At 50.6% G+C, this 24,111-nt stretch overlaps 1 protein-coding gene and 1 long non-coding RNA gene across 7 annotated transcripts; one reads left to right on the forward strand and one right to left on the reverse strand.

Annotated features, from left to right (window-relative positions):
• The first annotated feature begins 7,402 nt into the window (after positions 1 to 7,402).
• ZNF500 (zinc finger protein 500) lies at positions 7,403 to 23,981 on the forward strand. Of its 6 annotated transcripts, none has more exons than XM_047838204.1 (7): positions 7,403 to 7,610; positions 11,646 to 11,782; positions 15,139 to 15,637; positions 17,284 to 17,467; positions 17,684 to 17,748; positions 18,758 to 18,869; positions 20,613 to 23,981. In XM_047838204.1, the coding sequence occupies exons 3-7, from the start codon at positions 15,236 to 15,238 to the stop codon at positions 21,296 to 21,298; spliced, it is 1,449 nt and encodes a 482-aa protein (XP_047694160.1). In that variant the 5' UTR covers positions 7,403 to 7,610; positions 11,646 to 11,782; positions 15,139 to 15,235; the 3' UTR covers positions 21,299 to 23,981. The 6 variants fall into 6 exon arrangements, with proteins under 6 accessions (XP_047694160.1, XP_047694161.1, XP_047694159.1 ...); XM_047838205.1 differs by lacking the exon at positions 7,403 to 7,610 and adding an exon at positions 11,053 to 11,181; XM_047838203.1 differs by lacking the exons at positions 7,403 to 7,610; positions 11,646 to 11,782 and adding an exon at positions 14,328 to 14,480.
• On the reverse strand, positions 11,386 to 14,076 carry LOC125154262 (uncharacterized). The gene is made up of 3 exons (XR_007147737.1): positions 13,886 to 14,076; positions 13,494 to 13,623; positions 11,386 to 11,835 (listed from the first exon to the last, which is right to left on the reverse strand). It is a non-coding gene; the product is annotated as an uncharacterized LOC125154262 (long non-coding RNA).
• Positions 23,982 to 24,111: the final 130 nt, after the last annotated feature.

The raw sequence follows: 24,111 nt of genomic DNA on the forward strand, positions 1-24,111 counted from the left end.
GATGCAGGTGCCATGTGCCTTCTGGAGTCAAATTTCCCTCTACCGCTGTCTTGTGAGGACACCTGGGACTACACTGGGCCTGCTGGGATAATCTGTGATAATCTCCCCTCCTCAACATTCTTTTTTTTTTTTTTTAATATTTGTTTTGCTTTGTTTTTGAGAGACAGAGACAGAGTGCAAGCATGGGAGGGGCAGAGAGAGAGAGGGAGACACAGAATCTGAAACAGGTTTCAGCTGTGCTGTGCTGACAGCTCAGAGCCTGACGTGGAGCTGGAACTCACAAACAGTGAGATCATGACCTGAGCAGAAGTCGGACGCTCAACTGACTGAGCCACCCAGGGGTCCCAGCATTCTTTTTTGTTGTTGTTAACTTGTAAGTATTTTGAGAAAGAGTGTGCGTGTGAGTGGGAGAGGGGCAGAGAGAGGCAGAGAGAGGAAGAATCCCAAGCAGGCTCTGCACCATCAGTTCAGAGCCCAGCACAGGGCTCAACCCCATGAACCCTGAGATTATGACCTGAACACCTAAGCCGAAATCAAGAGTCAGGCACCCAACTGACTGAGCCACCCAGGCCAGGCCGAATACCAGTCAACATTATTAATTTAATCATATATGCAAAGTCCTTTTTGTCATAGAAGGTAACATACTTAACATATTTATAAGTTCTGGAGGAGGGACTGGATATTTTGGGGCGTGGGGGGGGGGTATTCTTCAGCCATCACAGCATAGAATATAATATGGTCCTTGAAGAGAATGGAGTAAGACAAACACTGTATGGCCTCACTTATACAGGGAAACTAAAAGAGCTGGATTCATAGAAACGGGGTAGAATGGTGGATGCCCAGGGCTGGGGTGTGGGGGAAATGAGATGCAAGTCAAAGGCTACAAAGTTTCAGTTATCTGATGAATAGCTCCAGAAGACCTAACACACAGCATGGTGATTATAGGTAACAACACTGTATCTTATACTTGAAAGTCACTAAAAGAGCAGATTTTTTTTTTAAGTTTATTTATTTTGAGAGAGAGAGTGGGCGAGAGGCAGAGAGAGAGATTCCCAAGCAGACTCCACGCTGTCAGCGCAGAGCAGGATACAGGGCTCGATCACAAGAACCGTGGCCTGAGCCGAAATCAAGAGTTGGATGCCTAACCGGCCGAGCCACCCAGGCGCCCCTAAACGAACAGATCTTAAATGTTCTAACCACATTCAAAAAAAGATAACTATGGGAGGTGACAGATGTGCTATCTAACTTTATTGTGGTGATCATTTTACAATATATATGTGCATCAAATCATTGTGTTGTATACCTTAAACTTGCACAATGTAGTCAATTATATCTCAATAAAACTGGAAGAAAAACAATTGAGGCTGTGCTATAATCACCCAGTGTTCATTCTTTGCACAGATTTTTAGGGCCCACTATATGATGCTATAGAGGCTGAGGGTTCGAGAGGGAAGAAACCAACTCACTGCCCTCAGGAGCCTGCACCTAGGTGGGTCAAGATGCAAATAAACAAAACAAAGAAGTAAAATGTGGGCATGTTGAATAGTGATGGGTACCCTGGATGGGTACCCTGATACCAAGGATGGCATTTAAGGGATATAGGGCCATCTAGGGTTTACAATTGCAGGAAGGGGTCAGGGAGGCCTCACTGGGAATGGAAGTTTGAGTAAAGATGTGAAAGAGCAAAGAAAAAGCCATGAAGATATCTAGGGTCCTAGCATTCCACACAGACGGAAAAGAAACCACTGCTAGAGCAAAGGCCCTGGGGCAGGAGTATGTTAGATGTGTTCATGGAAGAGCAAAGAGGCCTCTGTGGCTGGAGCAGCATGAACCAGAAGAGAGGGAGAGAGTAGGGGGAAAGTGAGGACAGAGAGGTGGCGAAGGGCGGGCCCACAGTCTGTCGAATTTGAGTTGCCCATCATGACTCTGGACGGATACAGACTGATTGCCTAAGGATGTTGATGAGAGGAAAACAAGGAGCAATAGAGGGTATAGCGGAAGGCAGCTCATGGGGCATGAGTATCTCCATAAAGTACTGAAGCCTGGAACAGATGGTTGCTTCCGGGGAGGTCACTTGCCCTAGAGGTCAAGAATGGGAAGGAGATTTAATTTTTACTCTGTCTCCTTTTGTACTGGCTTGTTAACAGGGGCGTATATCACCTACTCGGAACACATCAATACATTTATAATATTAGCTCTTGTCCCTTCCCTGAAAGTTAGGATCTACTGCAACCAGGGTCACCAGTGGGCGGGCGCTGGTGGAACGCTATTAGCCTGGCTCCACCGACCCCTTCCCGGAGGCTCTCCTGCAGGGTCCCTCAGGCTCCAACCACCTGCTCTCACGCATTCTCACGCATCCTGTCCTTGCGTGTTGACTGGGGCAATCTTCTTCTTTGGCCAGGGAGGGGTATTCCAGTGTTGATATTTTGCAGAGTGTTGGTTCCTGCTCCCGGTGGATGACTTTATCTCCACTTGTGGAAGCCTTTGCCATGCTCTGGCCCTTTAATTTTTTTTTAATTATTTTTTAAACCTTTTTAATGTTTATTATTTTTGAGAGAAAGAGAGAGCAAGCAGGGGAGGGGCAGAGAGAGAGGGAGACACAGAATTCGAATGAGGCTCCAGGTTCTGAGCTGTCAGCCCAGAGCCTGACACGGGGCTTGAACTCACAGAGTGCAAGACCATGACCTGAGCTGAAGTCAGCCACTTAACTGACTGAGCCACCCAGGTGCCCCAAGCTTTGGCTCTTTTCAACTGCAGGACCTAGGTAGGACAAGTCACCTGACATCCAGGAATAAATTTCCTCCTGTGCGAAATGGGAATAGCAACACCAACCTCCTACCTCAGGGTTGTGTGGGGATAAATTGTTTTGTTTTGTAGGTGTCTGGGGGCGCGGAGAGAGGGGGTTTGCATTGTGCAGTACACCAAGCAGGTTCATGTCATAATGATACAGTCACAATATTAAATAACAATAGTGAGCATTTTTTTAATGTTCACTTTTGAGAGAGAGACAGAGCGCACAAGTGGGGCAGGGGCAGAGAAAGGAGGGGACAGAGGATCTGAGGTGGGCCCTGTGCTGAGAGCAGTGAGCACGATGTGGGTGGGGCTCGAACTCATGAATTGTGAGATCATGACCTGAGCTGAGGTTGGCCGCTTAACCAACGGAGCCACCCAGGCGCGCAGTAGGGAGCATTTTTTACAACGGGAATCACAAAATCAATGACACGGTACCTGGTACAATAAAACATCTACCAGATTACATGAAACTTATTCATATTTATTGAAGAATGTATTCACAGTAGCCCCAAATTGGAAACTGTAAATGTTCAGTGACAGGACAGTGGATAAACTATGGGATAGTCATACAATGAAATGCTCCTTGGCAATAAAAATGAGACAATTGTGCATGCAACAGCGTGGAGGAATCTCACAGACATAATGATGTGTGAAAGAAGCCAGACAGCAAATAGGAAGTACTGGGTGGATGCCCTTTATGGAGTTTAAGAACAGGGGAAAAAAATCAACCAAAGGCGATAGAAATCAGATTTGTGGTCGGGATTGGGAGTATTGACTGGGGAGGGGCATGAGGGAAACTTCTAGGGTATTGAAAATGACCTATACCTTGATCTGGGTGGAAGTTACACAAATACATAGATTTGTAAAATTCTTTGAGTCATGCACTTAAGATATGTGCACTTTACCATGAGATATTTGTGCACCCTACTTGGTATATGTCATGCCTCAAGTAAAAATCTTAGAAGGTAAGAAGAAATGTAAAACAATTAAAATAGAAACAGCATACGACCAATAATGCTTGCTTAAAAGTTAGCACTGCATTTATTTAAAATTACTTATGAAAACTTTTGCTGGGTTTCAATATTTCAAGAACACAAATTCCCAATAATAACTATTTTGATGCTGCTTAAAAAAGCATATTAAGGGGGGGGAAAACATTAGGGGCACCTGCGTGGCTCAGTTGGTTGAGCATCCAACTCTTGATTTCAGCTCAGGTTGTGATCCCAGGATCGTGGAAATGAGCCTCCATACTCAGTGCAGAGCTTGCTTAAGATTCTCTCTCTCTCTCTCTCTCTCTGCCCCTCTCCCCTGCTTGTGTGCTCTCTCTCTCTCAAAAAAAAATTTTTTAATAAAAAATTAAAAAAAACATTAAAATTTGCAGTTTATTGCCTGCTGCAAGCCTTATCCATCACATCTCTCTCCAACTCCTGCCCCCACTGCCATGAGCAATCATCAGGCTGAATTTGGTGTTTATCCAATTCCTAAGCATTTCTTCACACTTTTGCTACATAGGCATGTATCCCTAAGTTGCATGTAGTATGTTGTGCATGTTTTCACAATTTATGGAAATGTTGTATTACTGTTCTCTCTCTCTCGCTCTCTACATAAATGAATAAACATTAAGAACTTTTTAAAATGTATTTATTTGAGAGAGAGCATGCGCACACAAGCAGGGGGAGGGGCAGAGAGTGAGGAGGGAATCCCAAGCCGGGTCCGCGCTATTAGCATGGAACCTGACGCAGGACTCAATCCCATGAACCCTGCGATCATAATCTGAGTTGAAATCAAGAATTGGATGCTTAACTGACTGAGCCACCCAGGCACCCGTTTTGCCTCTTTTAATCAAAATGGTACCTATAGTGGTAGATGTTATGGTCCCTGTTTTACTGATCAGTTTTTCTTGCCCTCTCTTTCCTTCAGCCCAGCCCAATTAACTGCTGTTTCTGCTTCAGGAATCTCAGTTAGCTCCACACCTTGTGACTACTACCTTTGCTAGTATTACCTCATCTCTGAAACATTCCAGGAGCTTCCAGCTGGTCTCATTGCTCCTTCTGTTCTCTCCAAGATCTCTACTCCACAAAGCTTCCTACCGTATTGCAACACTATCCTACTTAAAACCGCAAACTCTACTGATTTCGCATTGCTTTTAGGATAAAAGCCTCAATCCTCACCAGAATTTCCAAGGCCCTCCTGCATGATCTCACCTCTCCAGCCTCTCTTCCAAGCTTCATCTCCTGATCCTGGGCCATACTTGTCTCCTTTCTGTCCTTTTTTTTTTTTTTTTTTTTTTTTTAAGTTTATTTATTTATTTTGAGAGAGAGAGGGAGAGAAAAGCCCAAGTAGGCTCCACACTGTCAGTGTAGAGCCCAAAGTGGGGCTCAAACTCACAAACCATGAGATCATGACCTGAGCTGATATCAAGGGTCAGTCATTTAACTGACTGAGCCACCCAGGGGTCCCTCCTTTCTGTCCTTTTTTTTTTTTTTTCTAGTGTTTATTTTTAAGAGAGAAACACAGAGTGTGAATGGGGGAGGGGCAGAGAGAGGGAATCTCTGAATCTGAAGCAGGCTCCAGGTTCCCAGCTGTCAGCACAGAGCCCAACATGGGGCTCCAACTGGTGAACTGCAAGATCGTGACCTGAGCTGAAGTTGGACGCTTAACCAACTGAGCCACCCAGGCGCCCCATCCTTTCTGTCCTTTATTTTTTTTTTTAATTTTTGTTTATTTTTGAGAGACAGAGAGAGAGAGAGCACAAGCAGACAAGGGGCAGAGAGAGAGGGAGACACAGAATCTCACGCAGGTTCCAAGCTCTCAGCTGGGAGCACAGAGCCCAACGTGGGGCTCAAACTCATGATCCGCAAGATCATGACCTGAGCCGAAGTCAGACGCTTAACCGACTGAGCCACCCAGGCGCCCCCCTTTCTGTCCTTTAAATTCACCCCAATCTCTCAGGCCTAGCGACCTTCACACTTGAGGTTCCTTCTGTGTAGAGCTCTCCCCCCCAACTCCCTAGGTTAATTCCATCCTGCTTTAACACCTCTGCTCAACTATCACTTGAACCCAAAGGCAGGATGTATACCCTTGTACGCTTGTACACTTGTATACCCTATGGCAGGATGTACCAAAGATATCACTAACTTACTTGTGCAGTGATTTCATCACTGTATGCCTCTTGTTACCAGATCCCAACTTCAGCTGCCCGTCCCTCCAAAGGCCAACACTCAAGAGAGGAGTATTGACTGGAAAGGAATATGAGCTTTATTCAGGAGGCCAGCCATCTGGGGGAGAAGGTGGCTCTTGTCCAAAAGCCAGTTCCCTGGTTTCTGCCTAGCCAAGAGGGTTTTAAAGGGACCAGGGGCTGTTCATCACTGAGGGGCTGCAGTGGTCTGTAATATTTCCTATTTCTGTGCAGATTTAGTGGTGTCTATTTACAGCCTTCGGTGCTTGAGAGTTGGGCAAGAGGTCTAACTCCCATTCTGTGACCTTCGAGGGCTTTTCTTTTCTCCTTCTAGAAAGGAATGTAAGATTTCTAGATACCCGAGGAGGATTAGTAAGTCAATCATATGAACTTAAGAACACCTCTTAGGGGTGCCTTGGTGGCTCTGCCGGTTGAGCATCTGACTTCGGCTCAGGTCATGATCTCACAGTGGGTGGGTTTGAGCTGACAGCTCAGAGCCTGGAGCCTGTTGGGGATTCTGTGTCTCCCTCTCTCTCTGCCCCTCCCCCGTTCGCGCGCGCTCTCTCTCTCTCTCTCCCAAAAATGAATAAACATTAAAAAAAAAAAAAAAAAAACAAACACAAACGCCTCTTTCCCTCCCCCCCCCCCAACGTTTTTTTATTTATTTTTGGGACAGAGAGAGACAGACCATGAACGGGCGAGGGTCAGAGAAAGAGGGACACACAGAATCGGAAACATGCTCCAGGCTCTGAGCCATCAGCCCAGAATCCGACGCGGGGCTCGAACTCACGGACCGCGAGATCGTGACCTGGCTGAAGTCGGACGCTTAACCGACTGCGCCAACCAGGCGCCCCCCAAACACCTCTTAAAGAGCACCATGCTAATGAAGATCAAAGCGGCTTCTCTTGGTAGAATTTGAATTTCAAGAAAATAAGCGCCTGCTAACCACTCTGGTAACCCCTACGCCTAGCACAGGGGAGGACTCAGCATGCTCTGAAAAACGTGTTGAATGGTTTTGAACTTGTTACAACCTTGAACGGCTAATGTCCCCATTCACAGATGTGTTAACTGAGGCTCAAAACCCCCCAAGACCTGGCACGGCCTCAGCAACCAAGACGCCCAAGACGCCGCCGCCTTGAAGACGAAGCCCCACCCTCTGATGCCCTGGCCGAGCCGCCTCCTGGGGAGACCCCCAAAGACGCGCTGCACCCCACTGTAAGCCGGGTGGGCCCAGGCGTCTGCCTTTCCAGCGCGGCGCTGGGCACTCTGGGACGTGTAGTCTCTTCCTCCCTTCGGCTGCGGCGTCAGCGACTTCCGCCTCCGGCAATCACAGACCTCGCGCGATCCTTGGCGAAAGACTCGCGAGACGGCGAATCCGGTTGGCAGCGGGGCCAACGTTTATTTGCGCGCGGGCGGTGCGCCCAGCGCCTTTGCAGCCACTAGTGCAAAGGCGGGGTTCGAACCTGAGCGGACGCCGTTTCCTGGTTTCTCTGGGCGGAGGGGTCCGGGCGCGCCCCAGACAGGCAGACGCGGCAGAGTGTGTTCAGCCGAAGAGGACGGGGAGAGAGAGTCCAGCGTAGTAGCCGAGTCAGACCTTAGGGAGCCTGGGTTATTATTACGGGCTGAGTGCTCTAACCTGGTGCTTCGGGGCTGGGGTTCTGGAATCAAAGACGTGGGTTTCAGGCTCATTTCTGTCACTTCCTGTGGGACCCTCCTTGGTTTCAGTACTTAAAACTCGGAGCTTCAGGGGGTTTTACCTGTAGAGATCACACTACCCCTATTATTACTAGATTAAGAATAGACGGAGAAATGTGTATTGCCAGGTGCTCAGAAATTGGTGGCTGATATTATTTCAAAAACAAGCAGACAGGACAAGGAATATTTGGGGTTGGAAGTTGGGTTGGGGCTGTGCATTGACCTGGAAGGTCTCTATCTCTTAGGTAGACGGTGGGCGGGGGCCCTTGGCATCTTTTGCAGTCTTGAACAACTTGTGCCTTTAGAATCCTAAGGGCACTTCCTATTTCTGGAGATCAGTCTTCCTGTCTGTCAGAGAGAGAGAGAGAGAGAGAGAGAGAGAGAGAGAGAGAGAATCCATTTACTCTGGCGGTGGTGGCAAAGGTTCCTCGACCAAACTCTACTTAGGTTCCTCTGAACTCTCAACAAGGCCTTGGCTTTTGGACTTCTGTATTCATTTATGCATCGCCCAATTTTAGCAAGAATCTAGCAGGGTCACTTTAGCCAATACCCCAACCCTTGATACCTGATCGGGTTCTTCACACCCCAGCGTCCCTCAGGTGATGTCTGATCACCCCGGCTTGCCTTCAGGAAGAATCCTTCTAGGTTTATTTTGTCAGAAGCCCTCGATGTTTCTTCTTACTAATTTTCCATCCTCCTCCACCTTGGCTATAAAGCCCCACTTTTCCTTGTTGTACTTGGAGTTGAACTCAGTATCTCTTCCTTACTGCACACCCCCTTGCAGGGGTCCCTGCACCTACCTCTGGTCTGGATAAAGCTTTACTTACCATTGTGTAACACATGAGTCGCTTTTTCCTAAACAGTGATTGAGAAAGTGCACTCCTCATCTGTGCCTTTCTCCCTCTTTGTGTCTGCCTCTGTCTCTCTTTCTCGCACAGGCTGGCTCTCCTCTGCATGGTTGGCTTCAGCCCTCAGTAGGGCTGAACGGATTTTTGAGGGGAGACAGATATTTTACCTCTGTTTCTCCACCTTTAGCTTTGGCCTCATGCGCTTTTGGAGAAAGCTGTTGAAGAAAATATTGAAGCTAAGGAGATGCTGGTGGAGCCCAGGTGAACGGAGGGTCTTTCTGTGTAAATATTCTCCACCTAAAGGAACAACTGCATCACTCTCTCCCCTCCGCTATCAGCACCTGCATCATTTTCTATGACTATGTATGTACGTCTATGTGTGCACCAGACCTGACCTGGAAGCATGTTGGGGGGTTTTATTTATCTCACACAGGATTTATTCTTTTAACGTGCATTTATTTTGAGAGAGAGAGAGGGTAAGCAGGGGAGAGGCAGAGAGGGAGAGAAAACCAAGCAGGATCCACACTGTCAGCGCAGAGCGCATCATAGGGCTTGAATCCATGAACTGTGAGATCATGACCTCAGTCAATGTCAAGAATCGGACGTTTAACCAGCTGAGCCACCCAGGAGACCCCCACACAGGACTTAAAGCCAGTTTTGAGGCTACATTCAAAATTAGGAGTTTCTACCTAAACGTCCATATGTCAGACTTCTGAGGAACAGTCAGACTGGCTGGCGGCATGGGGCCCGCGCCCCCCACTACTTCCCATGTCCCTGACACTGCCTTGCATCAGCAGCTGTCTGTGCCAGAGCTGCTCTGTTTCTTGTGGTAGGGAGAAGTTCTCCATGCCCATGTCACCGTCCCACATGGTATACAGAAGACCAAGATGGACACGTGTTTTAAGAAAAATGGGAGAAACGCGCCTGAGTGGCTTAGTTAAGCATCCGAGTCTTAATTTCGGCTCCAGTCACGATCTCACAGTTTGTAGGTTCGAGCCCCACATCGGGCTCTGCACTTAACAACACAGAACCTGCTTGGGATTCTCTCTCCCTCTCTCTGCCCCTCCCCATCCCTCTCTCTTTCTCTCAAAATAAATAAACATTAGAGAGAGAGGGAGATCACTGTCTCTACCATGTGAGGGCACAATGAGAAGGTAGCAGTCTGCAAGCCAGAAGAGAGCTCCCTTCAGGAACTGAATCCACTGACACCTTAATCTTGGACTTCCAGCCTTCAGAACTGTAAGACATAAAAGTCTGTGGTATGTTGTTATGGCAGCCTGAGCAGACGAAGACACTGTGTTTCCCAAAAGGAGTGTGTGGAATCTTCACCCCATTCTGAGTGATGCGTGAGCTGACCACACACAGGAGAGTCTAGCAGATGTCATCCCTGGGAGTAAGGATTTCCAAGTATGCCTGGTGGTCCTTGAATCCCCCTTCCTCCACACTCCAGCCTTTCTCCTTTATCCTGGAGCAGCTCTCTCGGAGGAATAGTCATGCTTTGCAAGTCTGTTCTTACTTGTCTGGTTCTTATTTGGCCTGCTGCCTGTAGGGACAAGAAGATAAAGTTTCAGGGGTGCCTGGGTGGCTCAGTCGGTTGAGCGTCTGACTTCAGCTCAGGTCATGATCTCGTGGTCTGTGGGTTTGAGCCCTGTGTTGGGCTCTGTGCTGACAGCTCAGAGCCTGGAGCCTGCTTCAGATTCTGTGTCTCCCTCTCTCTCTGCCCCTCCCCCGCTCATGCTCTGTCTCTGTCTCTGTCTCTGTCTCTCTCTGTCTCTCTCTCTCTTTCTCAAAAATAAATAAAACATTAAAAAAAAAAGAAGATAAAGTTTCAAATGCTGGGTGATTCAGGGTATAAACAATGGCTGTCTCCTGTTAGCTGATGTGTCCTTCTCGTCTGTCTCAAATTTAATAATGGAACCAAAACACAGCCAGACTCCAAGGAGAGGGTTCCCAGCATTCACAGCTTGTCTCTCATCCTTTCTGTTGGTGAAAATAGTGACAACACTAATGCTTACTGACTGCTTCTTTGTTTCACCCTAGTGTGAAGTATTTTAATGTACTAGCTCATTTAATCCTAGCAAGTTTCCTCTGGGGCATAGGTCATGTTTATCCCCCTTTATGTCACCATCATCAGGTTTGTGAATCAAACTTGTATAAGGTTGGGAAGGACAGGTCAGTGTCTGAAGAACAAATGCTTCCTATTAATTTATTCAGTCATTCAGCAAATATTTACTGAGCACCTACTATGAACCAAGCAGATTTTCCCACTATGTTTAGAAAAACAGAGGGGGTATTCTGGCCCAAAGTAGCCACTTTAAAGGATAACCTCTAACCTTATCCTTTAAAGGATAACCAGGGGCGCCTGGGGGGCTGAGTCCGTTAAGCGTCCGACTTCGGCTCAGGTCATGATTTCGCGGTTTGTGAGTTTGAGCCCCACATCAGGCTTTGTGCTGACAGCTCAGAGCCTGGAGCCTGCTTCAGATTCTATGTCTCCCCCTCTCTCTGCCCCTCCCATGCTCATGCTCTGTCTCTATCTCTCAATAATAAATCAATGTTAAAAAAAATTAAAAAAAAATTAAGGATAACCAGAATCTTCCAAGAAATCACTCGGATATTTATTTCAAGGCAGAGCTCTGATTACCGGGCTGGCGTTCAGGAGTGCCTTAGGTGAGTGGTTGGGGCAGCAGGCTCTGGAGTGGACTTGCCGGAGTTTGATTTGGCTTTGCCACTTTCCTAGCTGTGTGTGGCCTTGGCAGAGTTCTGCACCTCTCGGAGCCTCAGTTTACTCATCTAAAACATGGGTCATAATGATATCTATAAAAGAGTCATTGTGAGGATTTCAGTAGCACAGTAAGAAAATCCCATGGACTTAGGAAGTGCTTTAAAAACATTAGGTTTTATTATTAGCTCATAGAGGCCTTATAAAAAGTGTAACAAAACACCCATTATATATCAGTTTGGGGGCATGGTAGCTCCATGACGACTCTCTTAGATAATTTAGTCAAATTAGCTAAACTATTTGACTTGTATATTGAATTTTTGTTTCTTACTCATTTGGATACTGAGAAATTGCTACCAAAGATGACAACTTTTGGAGAGCTTGATTGTAAACCCTCTTTTCCCTGCCACAGTTAAATACCAAGAGCAAATGTGAGCTGAATCGATGCTTTGTCTGTGACGATGGAACCATGGCATCAGTCTGAAGGGAACTTCCCCTCTGTCTTCCGAGAAGCATGTGTGTGGGTCGCTCAGTTGCTTGCAAACTTCTGTGAGTAGGAGGCTGCCATTTTAATTCAAACGGTCTTGTAGACTCCATAACCACTACGAAAACAAGCTACAGTTATAAGTATAAATATAGTGACATGTGTGTATAACGATAAATACTTCTCATTCAGACCACGAACAATGCTTGGGACCTTAGTAGCCCCGTGGGCCTCTTACAGGAACTCCACGGCACCAGGCATCTGAGACCCACGCACTGAGACCACGTCCTCCATCTCAGAGTAGCTACAAGTCATGAAACTAGAGCTGATGCCTAAGGAGCGTTTGTCACGTGCTGGATATTGTCACGGGTGTTTTACAAACGTAATCTCATCTAATCCCATCTCTCAGCTCCCTGAAGCTGAAGCTGTGGCAATCTTCATTTTACGGGTGCGGAAGGCAAGGCACACCTTGTTGATAAGTGGTGGAGCCAGGATTCGAAGCACTGGCTTGGTGTACGTCTTTGGAGGCCCCAGTTCACCCCGATTCATATTTGTTAGGGGCCGCCTGTTTGTGTCTCCCCCCATAATAGAATTAAGACCGAAATACTAAATAGACAAGCAAACGTGAAATCCTGAGCAAAGCAGAAATTTGTCCTTTTAATCTCTGTCGGTTGTAGTCACTGAAAATTGCCCAGACAGGAGAAGGCCAGAGCCTGGGTCACTACATAGACTTGGTAACTTCTGTGCATACGGCTCTGAGAAGGAGATGCCTGGTTCCCACAGCTAACCAGGAGGCTGTCAGAAAGGGGAAGGCATGGGACAGCTTTGAAAATGCTGGCGTCCCCACACCTGTCCCCTTCCCTAGATGCAACCCAGCACATTCTGCAACTAGATGATGGTTGTCGGCCCTACAGAACTTGCTGACTGTCCCTCAGATTCTCCACCAGCCTCTTCTGTTTTCCTCCTTTTCCCTCTCCCATTTTATTTGTTCTGTCTTCTTCCTCTCCTGCTATATGCTCCCTGTGACTTGTTCAAAGTTCCCCTTTGCACATTCTGTTCCCAAAGCAAATCAGTTGGCAGGCCTCTTGTGTTGGACTTAAGTACCAGTTCTCTGAATAACTCCACATGTTGGTGTTAGTTTATTCTTAACATCCCCGCCTGTCCTGACCAGCACCCTCATGTTGAAGAAGAAACTGAGGCGTATATCTTCCTGCCTTTCTTCAGACCCCACCACAAGGCTGTGGTGGTCTTGAAGGCAGTCCTGTAATCTGCTCTTAAAGATGCCTCCTACTCGGGGGGCACCTGAGTGGCTCAGTTGGTTGGGCGTCTGACTTCGGCTCAGGTCATGATCTCGCAGTCAGTGAGCTCAAGCCCTGTGTTTGAGCTCTGTGCAGATGGCTCAGAGCCTGGAGCCTGCTTTGGATTTTGGCTCCCTTTCTCTCTGCCCCTCCCCAGCTCATGCTCTGTTCTGTCTCTCAAGAATGAATAAATGTTAAAAAAAAAAATTATTTTAAAGATGCCTCCCACTCGGGGAGAGGCTGTCTCCCGAAATAAGTCATAGGCATCCCAGTGCCTTGTTCCGCTTGGTGTGCTCACAATAAAAACTGGATGCTGGGTGTAGCGGGGGAAATGAAACATGAGACAGAATGCAGAGTAGGAGGGGGAGAAAAGCTAGTGGGAAGATGGGGTTAGGTGCTAGGTCTGGGGATGCCAGAACTAAAGGACTCAGGAATGGCCTGGGCCTTATGTCAGCGATAATGCTGATGGAGCACTTACCATGTGGTAGGCAGGTTACCCTCACCAAGACCCTTTACCTGCTTAAAGGGCCAGGGGCTTAGTCTTCTCCAGTCTGGACAGCAACACCAGGGACCATTTGTCTAGTTCACTTCCTGTTCATGGTGCCTGCCTGTTACAAAGCAGAGCCCAGTATTTGTTGATTAAATTAACAAATAAAAGAAATCAGCCATTGGTATCCAAGATGCCCCAAATAAGTAACTTTCTGGGTCTTCACTTCTTAGTCTCTAAAATTAAGGAGTTGGACTAGGACAGATGCCTGGATTCCAACCTCACCCCAGCTCTCCACTTACTGAGTGTGTGTGACCTTGGTCTGGTCACTGAACCTCTCTGCCTCCTTTCCTCATCTATAAAATATTGCTAAGAGTACCTACCTCCCATCTTTGTTTCAAAGATGAACTGTTAATAAATTGCAAAGTATTTAAAACAGAGCCTGGTACATACAAAGTACTATGTAAGTAGAAACGTAAATTTACAAAATCCCCTCCCACCGTGGACCTTTCTCAGGCTAGGGGAGGGCGTATGGAGGCGACACGGGTAGAATGGCCCAGAAGCTACGGGACCTCGAAACGCTCGCCTACTCACTGAAGGTGCAAGGACTACGATACCCATAATGCTTCCTGTGGTTCCGCCCACGCGGTCTCTTTCCCACGCACTTACAGGTAGTCGGCCAGGGGTTCGAGGACTACATTGCCCACAATGCATCTCGCGGGCCTGCCCTTCCAGGCTTATTCCCACCCTCGACAGCCGGCTGAGCTAATGGCGCGAGGACTACATTACCCACAGTGCTGCGGTGTGCCCGCCCACACGGCCTCGTTCTCTAGTACCACAGCGGGCTCAGCCTGTGGCTGGAAGAGGACGTAGCTCGGGTTCCGCTTTGTGCAGGTTGTCGGTCTAGGGTCTAGCCGGCCCGCCTGCTGCACCCCCACGCCCACGGTCCTGCCCCCGGCCCGGCCCGCCGCGCTGCCGGTGAGTGCGGGCGCGGAGTCCCGGCCCACGCCGCTTCCGTCCCGCAGCCCTTCTTCACCAGAACCCGGGGTTGTGCTCGGCCTGGGCCACCGCTCACCCTGCACCCGAGGACGAAACCGGGGAAAGCATGCCCGGCCGGGGAGTCCCTACTCTCTCCGAACCCTGGAGTTGGAGGGGCCGTCGTGACCCATCCACCGAGGGTACCCGGCGGGCTTTCAGGGCTTGCCGAGCCCGAATTGGAGGGTCAAGTCGTGACAGAACCCGCGTCCCCTTGGACACAGAGGGCCCAGGTTCTATTTCCAAGGGGACCCCATCCTAAAAGGGCCAACCGTAGTAATGAAAACTGCACTTCCCAAGCTCTGGCCCCGTTCCAGTCAGTGCTCAAAACCCTTTGCAAATATCCCGGTTAGTCCTCTCAAAAGCCTGTGTGTACGAATATCATCATCTCTACTTTTTGAACGAGGAATCGATGCCCTGAGAGTTTAAGTAACTTGCTTAGGAATTACCAGGGGGCTTAGAAGCAAGGACGGTTTGATTTACTTCAGCTCTTTTGCCAATGAGGGTGAGTTGGCTCTGGGGCTAGGGCAGGGCCTTCTGGGTGTGGACACTTAACTAGCCCCACTGCTGCACCCCAAATGATTATGTTGTTTCTCCACAGAGCCCTGAAAACATCACTTCCAGTGTCTGGCCAGAGGTACAGGGAGAGACAGATTTGACCTTTCAGGCACAAGAAAGAGCAAGACTTGCCCCAGACAATGGCGACCACACCTGGTCTCCAGCCTCCACCACCCCTGGAGCAAGACGAGATCCTGATCGTGAAGGTGGAGGAGGATTTCTGCTGGGAAGAGGAGCCTTCCCTGGAGACAGAAGACCCTAGCCCTGAGACCTTCCGCCAGCTCTTCAGGCTCTTTTGTTACCAGGAGGTGGCCGGACCACGGGAGGCCCTGAGCCGCCTTTGGGAGCTCTGCTGCCGCTGGCTGCGGCCTGAATTGCGCACCAAAGAGCAGATCCTGGAGCTGCTGGTGCTGGAGCAGTTCCTGATGGTGCTGCCTGGGGAGATCCAGGCCCGGGTGCGGGAGCAGCAGCCGGAGAGTGGTGAGGAGGCCGTGGTCCTCGTGGAAGGGCTGCAGCGGGAGCCCAGGAAGCAGAGGCAGCGGGTGAGGTGGGGGGCAATTTGGCCCTAAGGTGAGGAGATGGGGCCCCAAGACCTCAGGGCTCTGCTCCTAAGATCTGCATTTGGAGATTCCTTGGGCTGTGGAGCCCGCGGCCTGCCTTGGCCATTGGGAGGACCTGGGGCTGCCTGTACCTGTGAAACAAAGAAGGCACCTGCAAAGTGTTTCTCAGCCTTGGCCGATGGGTGTAAACCTGTCAATTAAGCACATGTAGCCCCACTAGCTCTCTTTGAACTGTGTGGTTTGGTTCATTCACATCACCCCAGTGTAGGTCATACACAGGTTTTGATGGGAAAGAGGCTGGAGATCTTCCAAGGCAGGGCCCTGGGGGTTGAAGAGATTCCAGAAGGAGAGAAGCATTGGGAAGAAAGAGCAGGGGCTGGTGGGTGTCCCAGTTAGAGCTCCCCCCCACCCCCAACCTCTCCAGAGCTGCGCTGGCCAGTGCAGTGGCTACCAGTAACATGTGATTTTTTTTTTTTTTAACGTTTATTTTTGAGAGAGAGACAGAGACAGAGTGTGAGCAGAGGAGAGGCAGAGAGAGAGGGAGAGGAGAGAATCCCAACCAGGCTCTCTGAGCTGACAGCCTGATACAGGGCTCCATCTCATCAACTATGAGATCGTGACTGGAACCAAACTCAGGAGTTGGATGCTTAACCGACTGAGCCACCCAGGCGCTCCCACGTGTGATTTTTTAAATTAAAACTAAATAAAATGTCAGGTGTAGTTCCTGAGTCACACTGGCCACATTTCAAGGGCTCAGTTGTCACACGTGGCCAGTGGCTACTGTACTGGACAGCGAAGATATGGGACACTTTGTTGTCATGGAAAGTTCTGTGGACAGCACGACTCTAGAGCATGCTCCCAACTTCTTGTAACCAAATTGGAGTAATAGGGAAGTCTTAACAAATTCTTCTTGCTCAGATTAGGTTAGTCCTACTGCATAGCTCTTAGCTCAGATTGGATTAGTTCTTTGGCATGCCTTTCCTCTGTCTCTATGCACCCCATAACCTCTGGGGACTGTCTCTTCTTAGAAGTGTGGGATGTTGAGCTTGATGCAGGGATGCCTGGCACTGGTTTTAAAGTTTTCTTATCCCAAGTACTGTTGCAGAGCTCAGTAAACGCTGAGACCCAAGTTGATCATGTTCACCTGTTCTGGAATTGGGACATAGATGGTCTCAGAGCACTTGTCACTGACTTGAGGAAATGTAGCACATGCTATAGTGTGAACTTCTGAAATGAGATCTGATTCAGGGCCTTTCTGGTCCAGGGTCTGTTGGGAACACCAAGGAAGGAGGGGTAAGAGAGTGCAGTGTGATGGGGAGACAGTGGAGTCTCACTCAGGGGCAGAACAAGCCTCCATTTGTCCCGGTTGGGAGCCTGACCTCTTCCCAGCTCACATTCCTTCTCCCAGAACAGTCTGGAGGGAGGACTCTGTGCGATGGGGAGGCCTGTGGGGGCAGACCTGGGGAGGTAGCCGGCGGGGGTGGTTGTGGTGAGGCACAGCTGGGGGGAGCCTGGGAGCCTGGGAAGGGAGCATGGCCAGGGGTGCCTGAGGCAAAAGTGGTTGGGGACCTTGTGGGTTTTCTCCCAAACTTCTGGGAACTGCTGGGCAGATCTTCATCTGCATGCAGGGCCTGGAAGTGCTCCCTGATGATGTACTGCCCCACGGGACAGGAGAACAGTGCTTGAAACACCAAGTGGAGGCTAAGCCAGAGGAGCTGTCTCTGGAGGAAGGATCTGGATGCTCCAGCCAGCAGCCCCCAACCCAACTGAGCCACACACCAAAGAGGAGCCCCCAGCTCTGGCCAAAGAGGGGTGAGTAGCCATCCCTCTGGATGAAGGAAGCCCTGCAGGGAAAGGAAGCAGAGGGAGGAGGTTGTCACAGGAGGTTGGGCCACTGCATGTGGGAAGGACAGGTTCCTGCCCAGGACTGAGCGTAGGTGCAGAGTAGTTGGCCCTGTCTGGGCCTTTGCTACTGTTTCCACACCTGGGCTGTGTGGCCTTCTCTAACTACTCTGTGTCTTTCCCCAGGCCCGGTGGCCTCCCAGCATCAGGAGACGGCACCGGCCACATCCTTCGTTTCATCCTGGTCCCAGGTGAGTGGGTGTTCCACTGCATCCCTGTGTGTCCCATGCCCTTGTTACAGGGACACTTTCTCCATGGCCAGGTCCAGCTTTCGGAGGTGCTTCTCGTGGAATGACCCCTTTACCCTTACTTTTACCTCCTGGAAGTCTTCTCTCTGATGCCATCTGGGTATTAGGTGTGTCGCAGAGGATTCCAGGGCTTAGTTGTGGACTAGGGCAATTGCTTCAAACCTAGCTGGGCGCTAGATTCTTGGGACCTTGGGCAAAAATATAGATTCATCCCCCAGCCCTGGTCTGGAATCAGAGCCTCCGTAGCTTGTTTAAATAACAGCTTTATTGAGATATAATTCATATACCACACAACTCAGCCATTTAGAGTACTTAACATTTAGTATATGTATAGAGTTATGCAACTATCATGATGGTTCTCAAAACATACTCCTCTTCAAAACAGCTGGTACCTGTTAGTGGTCCCTCCCCACCCCCGTTCCCCAGCCCCTGGTGGTCTTCTTTCTGTCTCTGTGCAGTTGCCTCTTCTAGACATTGCTTGCTTGGGTTTTAATGTGCTCCTCAGGTCACTGTGGTGCTAGATTTGGGAACTACTGGCCTGGAGGCATCCTGAAGTTCCCAAGACACCCGACTCGGGTCCCAGGGCTGGTTCGACCTGAGGCAAGGCATGTCTAACTCGTGCCCCTGAGGAGCATGGGCCCCAGTGGCTGAGCGCGCAGTGGATCAGCTGCTCCATACGGTGGCTCTGTCCATGGTGTCTCTGGGCCTGCAGCAGTGGGACACGGCATGGTGGTGACGGTGTCCTCCCAGCTAGCAGGATTCCGCTGTTCTGTGAGCGGAACTTGAGGAGCAGGAGTGGATGACCGCATATGGAGAGGGATGGTGTAGGAGAGAGGCAGTGGGGGAGGCAAGCAGGATCTGCCGTTGTGTTACAGGTGGAGGGGGTGGGTGAGCCCGCTAGGCCGGCTGCATGAAGGAGCCATGGCAGGGGACTGAGTGGGTTGCACTCCAGCAGGTGCCGGTGACCTTGGAGGACGTGGCGGCATACCTGTCCCAGGAGGAGTGGGAGTGCCTGGACCCGGCTCAGCGGGGCTGCGTCTGGGATGTGCTGCCCGACAGCGGGGGTAACGTGCTCATCAGTGGCATGTCTGTGACGTGGGCCAGTCTCAGGGAGGGTGGCTCCTTCCCTTAGGCTGGCTGTGGCCCACTTGGCATCTCCCAGGCCGTCTCCCTGCCCAGTACCGTTCCTGTTTCTCCACCACTTACAGAAGCCAATCCAGCAGTTGTTGGACTGCAGTGGCCCAAGGAATCCCTGGGGAGCATGTTAAACTAGGAACTCACACCCCGCACCAGGTTGGTTCCATGGGCCGGGCACACTCCCTGGAGAGCCTGCTCCACAGCCAGCTGAGTGCAGCCTGCAAAGGCAGGGTTGCTAGAGACCCGTCAGAGGCCCAGCTGCAGTGGGGAGAGTATGGCTGCTCAGCTCATCCCAGGCAAGTGCCCAGAGCTGTCCTGGGTTCCTCTGTCCACACGGCTCGTCCAGTTTCACTTAGCCTCTGTGCCGCCCGTGACCCCTGTGGGTAGAGCTGCTCCTGGCAGGGCCTTGGCCATCCACAGCCTCTCCTTTCCAGCCCTGTCCCCAGCTCATCCCCCAACACTGTCTGGTTTTGAAGGAATTGAGGTGCTTGTTTGGTATCAGTTGGATTTCTTCAGAGAAACAGAACCAATTGTGTGTGTGTGTGTGTGTGTGTGTGTGTGTGTGTGTGTGTGTGTGTGTGGTGTGTAAGTAAAGGCATTTATTTTAAGGAATTGGCTCATAGGATGGTGGAGGCTGGCAAGCCTAAAATCTGTAGGGCAGTCCTGCAGGCTGGAAATTCAAGTGAGAATTGATGTTGCAATCCTGAGTCTGATGTCTGCAGGGCAGGCCAGCTGGCACGAAACCCAGGCAGAATTCCTCTTCTGGGAAACCACAGGTTCTGCTCTTAAGGGCTTCAGCTGATTAGATGAGGCCCATCCACTAGTACTGAGGCTGATCTGCTTTACTTACAGCTGAGTGTAGATGTTAAGTAGAGAGTATAGCAACCTGAGAGGATTTTTTTTTTAAGTATATTTATTTTGAGAGGGTGGGGAGAGAGTGTGGGGAAGGGGCAGAGAGAGAGAGAAGGAGAGAGAGAATCCCAAGCAGGCTCTACACCATCAGCACAGACCTTGATGCGGGGCTTGAATTCACAAACCATGAGGTCATGACCTGAGCTGAGATCAAGAGTCCGATGCTTAACCGACTGAGCCACCCAGGTGTCCCAACCCAAGAGGTCGTTCAGCCTGGCTATGGTGCCATTGTTCGGTTAAAGACCAAAACACTGTTGACATTGGGTCTGGATAATTCTGTTATGCCATCCTGTGTGCCATAGGGTGTTCGCCAGCCCCCCTGGCCTCCACTCACTAGATTCCATTAGCAACACTCCACTGCCTGGCTGTGACAACCAAAAATGTCTCCAGACATTGCCAAGTGCCCTCTGAGGGCCACCATTGCCCCTGGGGTTAGAATCCCTGGCTTAGAGGCTAAGAGCCTAGACTCCAGAGCCCACCCTGTAACTTACTAGCCAAGTGACTCTGGGTAAGTTCTTTAACCTTCCCGTGCCTCAGTTTCCTCATCTTAAATGGGGCCATAACAGCACCCACCTCCTTGGCATGGTGAGGGTTTCACGAGCTGCTGCCCATGGTTAATTATCTCCATCCAGGGTCTGACAAGCACTTCCTGCTGAGTGTTCTGAGGCTCCGCCCAGCCTTTGCTTTCTTTCTTATCAGGAGCATCCCCTCGCCCCCCCCCCACGAAGGCCTCAGGGACTGTGCTTTCTCTGTCTCAGGGCTTGGGCTGCAACTTGAGGATGGAGAGGGCGCCAGGCAGGACGTCCTGACGAGAAGGGAGCAGGACCGAGAGCTGGTTGGGGGCATGACCAGGCCTGAGCAGTCTCTGGAAAGAGGAGGACCCCGGCGGAATGAGAAGCCATACGCATGCCCTGAGTGCGGCAAAGGCTTCAGTAAGACGTCCCACTTGACCAAGCACCAGCGCACACACACCGGGGAGCGGCCCTACAAGTGTCAGGTGTGCGGGAAGGGCTTCAGTGACCGCTCCAACTTCAGCACGCACCAGCGGGTGCACACGGGCGAGAAGCCCTATGCGTGTGCGGAGTGCGGGAAGCGCTTCAGCCAGAGCTCCAGCCTGGTCATCCACCGCAGGACACACACTGGCGAGCGGCCCTACGCCTGTGCCGAGTGTGGGAAGCGCTTCAGCAACAGCTCGCACTTCAGTGCACACCGGAGAACGCACGCAGCTGAGAAGCCCTTCGTGTGCCCGGCCTGTGGCAGGGGCTTCCGCCGGGGCACCGACCTCCACAAACACCAGCGGACCCACAGCAGAGAGCAGTGCCCCCCAGGCCAGCGGAGCCCCACAGCACGGCTCCGGGAGGCCCCTGGGCCAAACCCTGGCCGCCACTCATTGAACTGTCCATTTCCGGGATCCGTTTCAGAATTTCGAGGTCACAGTTCATGAAGCTGCTGGAGCTGTTTCTGTTTTGGAACCAAAATCCTAACCTTAAGGCATTTCACACTGATCCCATTTGCCCCTGGTGTGGGCCCAGCTTGTGGCAGTGGGACATTGCAGGTGCTCAGGCCCAGGGAGGAATCTGGACACGGAGTTCGGCAGTGGCGGCTAGACACCAAGCCGGGTGTACGTGGGTCCTGGGGCTGCTGTACAAATGGCCACGACCCGGGTTGCTCAGCACCACAGGGACAGACTGTCACAGTTCAGGAGGCCAGAAGTCCAAAACCAAGATGTAGGCAAGGCTGCCTCCTTCTGGAGGCCCGGACGGAGAGACCATCCCAGGCCTCTCTCCTGGCTTCTGCTGTTGCCAGTGTTCCTGGTGTCCTTGGCTTGTGGCCACAACACTCCCATCTCTGCCTCTCCCGTGTCTCTGGTGTCCTCTTGTAAGGGCACAGTCATTCCATTTAGGGCCCCTAATCCTGAATGACAGCATCTTAACTAATTACATCTGCAAAGACCCTGTTTCCAAATCAGGGCACATTCTGAGGTTCTGGATGGACATGAAGTTGGGGGACACTCATCAGTCCACTTCAGGGAAACCTCAGTGGCTCCCATTCCTTACTGCATTAACATACCCCAGCCTTCCCTGGTCTCCCCCCTTTCCCTTCCAGCCTTGCCACATTTTCAAAACATAGCCTGTGGGGACTTGTTCCGTATCCCAGTGGTGTCAGCGGGCAGTGGGATGAGTTGGGGGTCACCTGCCTAGAGCCACAGCTGTTCTAAAGGACAGATGACTCATGTGAGTATGCTTCCCTGATAGCCCATCTTCCAACCTCCGCAGGTGTGTGAGGAAGCCTGTGGAGGTGACTGACCATCTGTCCCCACAGCAGGAGCCAGGGCCGCCTTTGCTCCATCCCCAAGTGGCCAGGACAGAGGCAGCGTTGGTTGCCCCACTTTGTCCCTCTGCGGTGGACATGCTTCTGATCTGTGCACATCCACTATCTCCTGGGTGGCTGAGGGGAACAGTATAGAGTACTTGTTCCATTTAGTCATCACTGAAGTCTTGGGGGCAGCTGCTGAAACCACTGGGTTCCGGAACATTCCACGCAGGGAGTATGGCAGTTTCCCATGGCTGGGTGGCCTTGGACCTCAGGCTGTGCTCCATTCTATTTGTCACCCAATCACTGTATATATTTTCACCTTTCAGCATAACCCAGGTTCCAGGGTGCATGACCTACTCTCTGTTTCCCTAATAAACAAAGCGGGTCCTTCTGGCCTCGTGTGCTCTGCCCTATGTGTTCTTTAGAGAAGGGGGCCACTCAGTTTAAGCATGGTGTTTACCTTCTAGGCCAGCTTCCAGAGCTCCAGCACTGCCGGTAACCCAGCTTCCCTAAGTAGCTGCGAGTCTGCAGGCTCACTACTGTTGTGTCCAGGCTGGTGCCAGAGGTGGCCGCCTGCTTCCTGGCCTGGGACCTGGGCCTGTTGGTGCCTCTTCCAGAACATTCTCTCAAGCAACCCTGAGACATACGGCTTTTGTGCCTCTCCTTTTACAGATGGGAAACTGAGGTCCTGAATGCTTTTAGCACCCTGTTCAGGTGGCAGAACTCGTTTTGAGCTCGGGTCTACCACGTCATCTTCTTGACTTGCCTTACTGGTGGTTCACTGAGTTGAACTTGGAACAAAGAAGTTATTTTCTGTCACTGCGAAGCATCCCAAATTTCTGGCATTTGAAAGGGATAGAGATGGGGGGGAAAGCTGGCCATTGCACTTGACAGGCCGCATGGGTGGAGGTGTGTCACATTTGGGCTTCTGTGGCAGAGCCCCGACCACACTGCATGTGTCCTGGAGCAGAGGGTGAGGGGTCTCCGTGGATGTGCGAAGAGCCAGGAGCGCAGGTGACGCAGCCTGGCCACCTTCCCTGCAGGTAGGCCCACCCGGGGCCTCCTGTGGCCTTGGTGGAACCTGTCTTGCACCTGGCCCCTTGTCATTGGGCCACATCAAGTGGGGTCTGTGGCCCCGATCTTGGCTATCTGTGGCTGAGGCCAGGCAGAGCCTGCCTTGCCTAGGGCAGGGCTTGATGACAAGAGACCCTTGGCCAGCCTCAACACCTGCAGCAAGTGATGACCCCAGCTGAATGCTGGAATACATTCTTAAATGCTAAGGACTCTGCCAAGCTGCTGAGCCTGTGATGTGGAGAGACTCGAGGTGACTGCTCTTACCAGGGAGCAGGGGCAGAGACAGAATCCTGGAAGCAAGTTGGTGAGAGAAGAGAGGTGCCACAGATCAGGGCTGCAGCCTATTGGGGGCTGCAGGGCTGAGAACCAGAAGAAATGACTGAACATGGAGGACAGTGGAGGATAATGTTCGCAAAGTAACAGGGAAGGACGTCGCCCACGAGGTGGGGCCCCGCTCTGTTCCATGGGGACAGTTTGGGTGTTAGGACACTCAGTACTCTATCTCCACATAAAGGTCAGCCCCACCTGAAGTCAGGAAGGACCCTAGAATAGATGTGTGCCTTTGTATCTTGGTTAAAGAAAAAAACAGTCCAGTCTTCACCCCTTTATCAAAAAGTCCATTTGGTGTGTGTGTGTGTGTGTGTGTGTGTGTGTGTGAGGAGGGGTGTGGTATGTTAATGCAAGCACATAAACAGGGACTCAAGATCAGGCTAAATTCTCTTCAAAGACCCTTTCAACCTTGAAATTCTCTAAATATGTTTTATTGCAGTTTTAGTTTTTTTTTTTTTTTTTTTTTTAATTTTTTTTTCAACATTTATTTATTTTTGGGACAGAGAGAGACAGAGCATGAACGGGGGAGGGGCAGAG

This window comes from Prionailurus viverrinus, chromosome E3 (assembly GCF_022837055.1).
Source record: "Prionailurus viverrinus isolate Anna chromosome E3, UM_Priviv_1.0, whole genome shotgun sequence".
Classification (NCBI taxonomy): Eukaryota; Metazoa; Chordata; class Mammalia; order Carnivora; family Felidae; genus Prionailurus; species Prionailurus viverrinus.

Excerpts from the sequence above, each read along its gene's own strand:
- ZNF500 (XM_047838204.1), top strand. The coding sequence starts at position 15,236 with ATGGCGACCACACCTGGTCTCCAGCCTCCACCACCCCTGGAGCAAGAC. Across the intron at positions 15,638-17,283 it reads CCAGGAAGCAGAGGCAGCGG|GGCCTGGAAGTGCTCCCTGA; the intron begins GTGAGGTGGGGG and ends ATCTGCATGCAG. Across the intron at positions 17,749-18,757 it reads TCGTTTCATCCTGGTCCCAG|CAGGTGCCGGTGACCTTGGA; the intron begins GTGAGTGGGTGT and ends GTTGCACTCCAG.